The sequence below is a fragment of the Thermothelomyces heterothallicus genome, assembly GCF_042370625.1.
Source record: "Thermothelomyces heterothallicus CBS 202.75 unplaced genomic scaffold P884_scaffold_19, whole genome shotgun sequence".
Taxonomy (NCBI): Eukaryota; Fungi; Ascomycota; class Sordariomycetes; order Sordariales; family Chaetomiaceae; genus Thermothelomyces; species Thermothelomyces heterothallicus.
This window is the reverse complement of record NW_027192580.1, coordinates 472,461-480,981: the sequence shown is the minus strand read 5'-3', so window position 1 is coordinate 480,981 and position 8,521 is coordinate 472,461. Positions and strand designations below refer to the sequence as shown.

The 8,521-nt window shown below is 58.6% G+C and overlaps 2 protein-coding genes across 2 annotated transcripts; one reads left to right on the top strand and one right to left on the bottom strand.

Annotated features, from left to right (window-relative positions):
- Nucleotides 1-1,701: 1,701 nt before the first annotated feature.
- P884DRAFT_205552 (uncharacterized protein) lies at nucleotides 1,702-4,238 on the top strand (the record flags this gene model as incomplete). The annotated part of the gene is made up of 5 exons (XM_069438658.1): nucleotides 1,702-1,998; nucleotides 2,051-2,078; nucleotides 2,150-2,910; nucleotides 2,996-3,795; nucleotides 3,959-4,238. The coding sequence occupies 5 exons, from the start codon at nucleotides 1,702-1,704 to the stop codon at nucleotides 4,236-4,238; spliced, it is 2,166 nt and encodes a 721-aa protein (XP_069295862.1).
- A 1,911-nt stretch (nucleotides 4,239-6,149) lies between these two features.
- On the bottom strand, nucleotides 6,150-8,471 carry P884DRAFT_293508 (Mob1/phocein; the record flags this gene model as incomplete). The annotated part of the gene is made up of 2 exons (XM_069444225.1): nucleotides 7,989-8,471; nucleotides 6,150-7,898 (listed from the first exon to the last, which is right to left on the bottom strand). Exons 1-2 carry the CDS (start codon nucleotides 8,202-8,204, stop codon nucleotides 6,150-6,152), a joined length of 1,965 nt encoding a protein of 654 aa, XP_069295861.1. The 5' UTR covers nucleotides 8,205-8,471.
- Between the last annotated feature and the right edge of the window lie 50 nt (nucleotides 8,472-8,521).

Here is an 8,521-nt window from a genome sequence, read left to right as displayed (position 1 = left end):
CCCCCCCCTTTTTTTTTTTCCCTCTCCAATACCTGACACACCCCTCCCAGCCGCTAACACACACGCCTCCTAGGCCAGGCCAGGGCCAAGCTGACCCTGGACGATATGCCCCCCTCCTGAGAGCCGGGACAATGCGATCCCAACTGACGACTAAGCTTGAGCTCTATGGTGCCGCGCTAGTTTATCATTTTTTACAAGTACTACATATTATCCTCTAAAAGATCTCGTAAGGAACATCTTTTCAGCACCAGGCATAATTATGCAACCTGAGGGCTCGCCCCATTCCGAAAAGCACTCGTCCAGCACCAGCGACCCGGGCCACCGTCACACTCTACGAGTTATCCGTCACCACACCCCCGTCAGGGCTTCCTTCGGTCTTTTCCGCGATGATATACGCCCGTGGTCCATAACTCGTAACCGCCCACGGGTTTCGCGCCGCGCAATCCATCCCAGGACATCACCGGCAGGCGTGGCTGTTGTCCAGTCAGCGAGCAAGATATTCTTCGGAACTCCGTGTACCCTAGTAGTACCCTGTTCCCCGTTCATCAGGGGACGGTAACATCCCGCACCGAGAGTTGAGGATTCGTCTTGGCAGCCCGAGGACACCGCCCGTCGCCATTCGCCACCCTTGTACTGGGAAGGAACTCGCTGAGCTCTGCAGAGTTCTCCAACACTCCTCTGAACCAGCACCGATCGGCTCAACCGCGGCTCTTTCCGCCCTGACTTGGACGCCTACCGTCCCTGCTGAGGGGCGAGTTTCCAGGCTTGGATAGGGCCATCTTGGCTGAATCCATCTAAACCAGCGACTGTTCGGCCATTAGTGGTATCCCACCCGCATATCCAGTTTCAATCCCAAGAAACAACCGGCCTCTCAGCAGATCACGTTTGTGTCGTCCCACTCGCCAGCAGCCCACTCCATCGACCCCAAAGCGCCGGCTCTTTGGCAGCCGGAAGATTAGCAGACCTGTCAGCGATCGGTCCAACCCCTTGTTCCACGCAGGACTGCGGAGCAAACCCCCCCCCCCCGGTTCTACACTAAGGGGGGCTTGCCGCTTTGTAGCTTGTACTGGGTCCCATCTTACCCACGTTGTGCGGAGATCTAGCACCACCCAGTGTGACGCTGGTCACCCCGGTACAGTACACTACAGCCACCCTCCTCACTCCGCTCGGCGCTTCTGAGCCTGCCCGTCCAACTATCTCTGGGGCGTGAAAGACTTCTCATCATCTACCCAGGTCACCCCCCCCCCCCCTTACCCTCCTTCACCTTCTCATATACCAGCATCCCCCTATTGACCGGGTATGTTTCTATAATTGTATACGGCCGAGAGGGTCGATTTTAGCACTGAACGCCAGCATCTGACAGGGGCCCATTTTTCTTCAGCTTGGCTCAAAGTCTCGTTGTTATTCGCTTCTCGTGGGTCTCTGCTCGAGTTTCTTTACCTCGTACTTGGAGAGGGGAGCTGCTGGCCTCGAAAAACCTGAGTTGGGGGGAGATTAAACAGCCCTTGAATCGCTGGCCAGCCCTATCCATGTCGACTGGCCTGCATCGCCCGCCAGGCACATATCTATCTAGACGCCCTCGTGCGACGATCAGACTCGGAAGACCTTCGACACTCCATCCGCCTGACGATCTATGTTGGAGATATCTTTGACATTACCAGACGGACCGGACACAGGAAGGCGGGCGTGGAGATACCCGCGATGGGCGACTATTATCATCGCTTTTTATCCTCCATGGTTGGCTTGGGGGGCCAGCCAAACCACAACCAGCTCGACAGCTCCGGGCAACTGCCTCAACCACAGCTTCTCTCGATGGCACCGGCACCGGCACCTCACCCTTATCAGAGCCTGGGATACTTCACCGGCTTTCCCGAGCCTGTCATGTTCAGTGCGCCGAAGATGCAGAGGAGCAGGAGGAAGTCAGCCCCTGGTTCAGACCACATTAAACATCGCCGCACAAGATCTGGCTGCTACACTTGCCGCAGCCGGCGCGTCAAGGTATTGACCCGCAGTTTGTCTCCCCAGCAGGCTCTTCCTAACCGGGTTCTAGTGCGACGAAGCCCGCCCGATCTGCGAACGTAGGTGTTGTTCAGTCTGACAGTCAGAGCTGCCGCGGGCACCGTCCGTCGCTAACTAAACTCGGGCACAGGATGTAGGAAGGGAAAGCGGGAATGTAACTACCCGGAACCGCCGCCGCCGCCGAAGGGTTCCGGGGCTGCTGGGACCAAGAACACGGCCGGAGCGAGTCAACAGCCGAGCCCGAGTTCTTCCCGCGACGGCGAAGACGATGACGAGCCCGAACAGGACACCAGGCTAGATCCTATCATGGACGAGGACGAGGAAGAGCCCGAGAGCGCGACCTCACAGACGTCGGCCCCGAACTTCCCCCTCCGGAAGAGATCAAGCACCACATCGTCCTTCAGCCGCCCACGCGTCTTTTCCGGGAATCGTCAGGGGTCGGAGACGCCTTCGTACGAGGGGAACAAGAGCGAGTCGCCGGCCTTGTCGTCCGGTGTCATGGGTGCCCAGACGCCCGCCAAATCGCCATTCCCCGATGTGCCCACGGTGACAACGCCGTCCCGTCCCGACTGGGCGTTCCTCCCTCACGAGCTACAGTTCTACCTCGGTTACTTCTACGAGAACATTACGCACTACCACTACTGCGCCGTGAACGACGCCGACGATTTCTTCCGGTCAATCTTGACGAGCTTGGCTCTGCGCGACGAAGCGCTGCTCTACGCCTTGGTTGGCTTTTCGGCCTATCATCACTCGATGAGGAATCCAAGCGGCAAGATCAACGAGTTTCTGCAGTATTATAGCCGGAGCGTTACCCTACTCCTGGAATGCATGAAGAAGGAGATGCACACAGTTGGAACGCTCTTGACGATACTGCAGCTTGCCACGATCGAGGTACGTGACAAGGGCTCTCCCCCCCTTGGATACTTGCCAAAACGGCTCAGCATGCTCACCATCGAAAAAAAATAAAAAATAAAAGGAGTACTTGGGCGATTGGGTCAACCTGATGGGCCACCAGAAAGCAGCATACGAGGTATTCTCGAAGCTGTTCACGCCGCAGACGGTGATGCAAACACCCGTCGGGCGCGCGGCTCTGATGTGGTACGCTCGATTCGACGTCTTCATCAGCATCATGGGCGGTTTCAAAACCTCCTTGTCCCGAGAGTGGTTCGCGGCCCCGGTGGACTTCTACGAGTCGCGGGCGGCAGAAGAAGCTCAGAACCTGGCCTGGAAGACGGAGGCTTGTGCGGCGCGAATGCGGCAGCTCTCCCAGGAGATGTCGCATCTCTTCGCCCGAGGCGCAAAGCGGGAGGTGACGAGGGAGGAGTACGTTGCCGAGCATCGCAGGTTGTCTGCCGTCTGGGAGGAGTGGAAGAGTTCCTGGGACCCTGCCCTGCAAGACGCTGCCTATCTCGTGAACGACTTCCCCGGAGACCCGACCCCCGGTCCCGACGACATTGTCAATCCTTTTGCGCCCGCAGTCTTGTTCCGCCCGCCGCTCTTCGCCTCGACCCTGATGGCGTGCGAATACCACTCGATCTCGCTCATGCACGCCAGCCAAGATGCCGTGAAGCTGTCGGAGCAGGATCGGGCCAGGCTGACGGAGCACGCGCGTGCCATCTGTCAGATCTTTGAAGCAGTGGAACTGTGGCCTCACAGTCCGGCAGGAAGCCTGACTGTGCTGCAATCCCCGCTTGCCATCGCGGCGCTCTACCTACCACGAGATGCGAAGCACCACATGTGGATTAGGAGGAAGTTTGCTATGCTCGAGTCCATAGGGTACGTTTCGCTCTTCGCTAGAAGAAACAAATGGTTTCCCCGGATACACAAAACACAACCGAACAAAGTAGTGGGCGAGGGCATAAGGGCATACCTCGTCCCAGCAAATTTAGGTTCGAGTTGCTACGTCGGGAAGATCTGGGCTAACACAATCGAGTTACAGATACATATCCCCCATCACAATGCGCACGCGCATGGCCGAGCTGTTCAACGACGAGAGCTGTATTCGGTGGTGGCTCCCGAACGACGAAGGCTTCACGCCCTTGCTGCAGAACATCCGGGCCATCGCGGACGAGCGGAACGCCATGGCGTTATCGACTCAGAGGGAGAGTCTGCAGCAAATTCAACAAAACTTTGCAAGGATGCAGGTGGGGGAAGAGCAGCACACCAAGGGCGACGACGGCGCGCAGACGAGTGCGGAGACGAAACCCTCGGTTTCCTGAACAAGGGGGGACCTTATCACCCAACGAGGGCCAGGGCACAGTTTCCGGTTCGGGGTCGGCTAATGCGACCGCCGCCGCCGATGACGACGATGACGACGACGAGGGGAAGAGAGGGCAACATAATTCCGGATTTGTGAAGGGCTCCGGGCCCTTCCCGACTCGAACACCCTAGTCGATCGCTTCGTGTCATCCGGGCCGTATTGCGAAACGGAACGACGACGACCGATGGGAAGGCACAAGGGCGGGACTCCGGCCTCGTGGAACGTTCGACCGGATTAGCGGTAACGGCATGGGTTGACGTTGCGAGTTCCAGGCGCCTCATGATGCTGCTCCTCCTGGCGCGAGCCCAGTCCCCTGGAAATTCTCCTGGGACCCGATAATGCGGTCCTGCGACGCTAGAACCTCGATGCTAATGCAGGGACGGTCGCTTGGATCACCCTCGAACCGTTTTGGATGATCTGAAACACACCTTCGGGCCCCCGGGGGGGAAGAAGGAAGGGGGATCTCCTGCTCACCCCATCATCGCCTCCCCCTGGTCGTTGGCTCCTGCACCTCGCCCGGCCGAGAACCTCAACACCCCTTCATCGGATGAACCGGTTCCCCACGCGGCCCCGATTCTGCGAGGAATCTCGGCTCGTGATGCGCCGCCGCCATTCTCGACTGGTCCAGCACCAAGTCTCCTCGCACACGCACTACGGATTTACTTACGCGTGTACACTACACCACACTACTACACTACACTACAACCACGCCACCACTCAATGGCCGGCGTGACTGGAATTTGGAGCCGTTTACCAAGCCTGAGTGGTCTTTGTTGCTCCTCTCCCTCTTCACATTCGTAATGCGGCTATCTCCTAGACCGAGGCTGCCCACGACGGACTCCAACTTCCACGACCTCCAAATCGACCTCGCCATCTTCCGCGCTTCAAGCTCGCCGCTGTCCCCTTTTCTCCCCTGGCACCTAATCCTTAATTTCGGAAATCATCTTCCTTCGAATTGTGTATTTACTCGCATTTTTATTCCCCCACCTAATCCTCTCTCCCTTAGGGGGGCAAAGCAGAACTTTCACATATGTACACAGTACACGCCATTTTTTTTTTAAAAAATTTTTTGGGGAAGCATATTCAGAGGACCTACACGTACACTTAATTATTGCTTAATCATGGTATCTATTTTCGTTCAAAGTTGAAAGTTGGGTTGCGCACACACACACACACACACACACACACGCAAGACACCAAACCACCACCAAAGAGACATGGAGTTAACGCCCTTGGGCGCCACAACAGGAAGAGGAGAGGCACATACACACACACAAAACTAGTACATGTACATAATGTATACCTGGGATGAGATGAAGAGCCGCGGTTTGTATTGGACATAGTGGACAGAGCATGGTCGAAGAGAGGTGATAGGACGAGGAAAATAAATGGACATGATCGGGGTACGAGTGAGCATCACCCAACTGTGCGTTGCATTTTCCATGAGTGAGCAACCGTCGCAGACACCCAAAAAGCACACCATGTTCTCACCAATGTCTTTCCGGGTTTCTTGTACATCCGCTCTCAAGACACACGCAGCTCAGTAGTTATGGGGGACATGCCCTCGTCCTTTTTATTCTCGGTTTCATCTCGTTGCTACTTCGTAGAGGAAAGGGAGGAGAGGCGCGAAGAGGTCCCACTCGACAAATCAAATTATTATAATCCCGATATAATCACAATCACACACAAGCTACAGAACGGGAATGGTAACACAGCACGAGCGCGTTTTTTTTTGGGGGGGGGGGAATACTATTGATCAGCAACAGGAACACCCACCATGAAATCAAACAGCTCCATCAGGACCTCATGCGCGCCTCGGGAAACACCCCCCCCCCCCCCAAAAAGAAGAAAAAAAAAAAAAAAAACTTCTTCAGGCATCTGCGGTTTTCTCCTCGGCGGCGGTGTCCCCTTTCTCATCCCCTGCCCCCGCCTCGCTCGCCCCCCCTCCTCCTCCTCCTCGGCCGTCCTTGTCTTCTTCCTCTACCCTTCCAGCTTTCGACTCGGACCCGCTAGACCCCGCCGACTCTTCTTCTGATGAATCCTTCTTCTCCTCCTGGACGTGGGGAGCGGCGGCGGCGGCAGTCTGCGACTCCTCGCCTCCGGCCGCTTCCTGCCCCGCTTCTTGCGCCGGTGTCTCCACTGGTTTCTCCTCCGGCGTCGCTTCTGCGGCCGCCTCCGTGTCGGAAGGTGCCACGGCGGAAGATGACGCGGGGACCGCTTCGCCGCCTCCGCCGCCGCCGCTTCCGTCGGTGGATGCTCCTGCTGCTAGTGCTGACGCTGCCTCTTGGTCTTCAACCTCTTGTTGTTCCGTCTCCATTGGCTCGGCGTCCCCCTCAGCGGTGGCCGTCACACCTGGTTGGGCTTCGAGTTCCTGCGGCTGCTGCTGCTGCTGCTGCTCATCAGGGACTGGAGCGAGGGGGTGCGACTCCTTCGTCTTCGACGCAGGCTCGGAGTCTTGTTGCCCCGATTCCTGCTCAGTTTGGCGGTCGGGTTCGGGACGAGTCTCCGGTTCCGCTGCGCTCTGGGTTTGGACCGGGGCTTCCGGCTCGGCCGCTGCCTGCTTCGTGACCTCGGATCCTGGCGCAGGCTTCGGCTCGCTATCGCCCCCCGCTGCCGTCCCCGGCGGGGGGACTACACTGGATGGCCGGTTCGGCTGCTCGGAGGTTGCCAGGTGCGGCCTGTGCTCCACCATTACCGGAATGTTGGCTGATTCCCTGTCCTCCTCGGGCACTGCCTGGGGGCCGGAAGGCCCAGATATCCGCATCCCCCGTAGCCTGTGGGACAGGTCGGAGCTGTCATCCTCGTCTGCCTCGGGAACGGTGGTGACTGCGCTCCCTGTCGAGGGACTACTCTTAATGTGTCTCCTCGTGTTGGTCCTGTTCACGCCGGAGTAGTCGACGTCTTCAATAGCCCGACGAGCGGGCGGCTTCGCGATGGAGATGTTCCCCATCGGCTGGTGGTGGTGCTGTTGCTGCCTCCTGTCGCTCCTGTCTCCGGGGTCGCCAACGCCCAGGTTGCCGTCGTCCAGGCCCTCGGCTTCCGGCGGTAACTTGTAGTTCTCGGCGGGCAAGAGATCGTAGATGTCGCACACGGTCTTGAAGAAGACGTAAAGACCGCTCTGGCTCTCGACGGACCAAAACACGCCGCGATGCTGAAACCAGGCGTGGGCGAAGACGCGGTGCAGGCGGCGGAAGATGTTGATCAGGTTCTTGACGGCCGTGTTGCTGTCGTGCGCGTCCACGACGAAGCGACTGGGGAAGATCTTGGGATTCGTCACGACGTTGGTGGCCCAGTCGAGCGTGTGGCAGCAGTAGTCGATGGCGCAGCAGCTCTTGGGGGCGTCGTGCACGGCGCACAGAAACTGCCATTCGCCGGCTCGCATCTCGGGGCAGGTGGCGGCGCTGCACGGGGGCGTGTCAAAGAGGAAGCCGACGATCAAGGTGTTGCACTGGGCGATGAGAAAGCGGCAGAGCTCGTACAGCCACAGCGTCTTGTCGACGCCGGCCGGCGGAGCGGCCAGAAGCTCTGCTGTGTCGCGGTTGATTGGCGTCGTGTGGCTCGCGGTGTGGTGGTAGTGCAGAGCTGCCAGGTGTTCCTGAAGCTGAAAGGCCGAGTCGAGCTGTAAGGAGATTGCGCGCCTGGTCAACTCGGCCGCCCACCACCGATCCGGGAAGGGGCGGGAATGGGGGGAGGGGTATAAAATTCCTACCTCGTGCAACGGTACCAGGGGCGGCCCGGCGGCCATATCGGCCGCCTTTGTGCCTGGATGAATGCGCCGTTTGGCATTGACGTTGATGGCCGTCTGTTCCATCTGCGTCGTCTGGCGTGCTGCGTTGGCGCCCATAAGCGGCGATTTGGGTCCGATTTGAATCTCGGCCGGTGGTGGGGGGCTAGGCAGCCGGGGCGAGCTCGGTGGCAGCGACATGGCGTTTCGAGGTCCGACGGACGTTCAGCGGAAGGCCGCAATGATCGGTACCCGCTGTGCCCGTTGCGCTCGTGAGGCCGACTGTGATTCCTGTGGTCGACCAGGGGCAGTCGATCGTTGCGGATCAGTCGCCCGACGTGCGCACGCAATAGCTCCTCCCAGAATCTGCGGCGAACTATCTTCTCCGGGCGCCGGGATCTCCAGGATTGCGCAGTCGGGATGCGCCGGAAAAGAAGTGGTTGGTGTTGTACAATCTGTTCGTAAGGGTTATTAAGTTTTAGGGCGCTTGTTGAATGGGAGGTCGTGCTGGAGCTAGC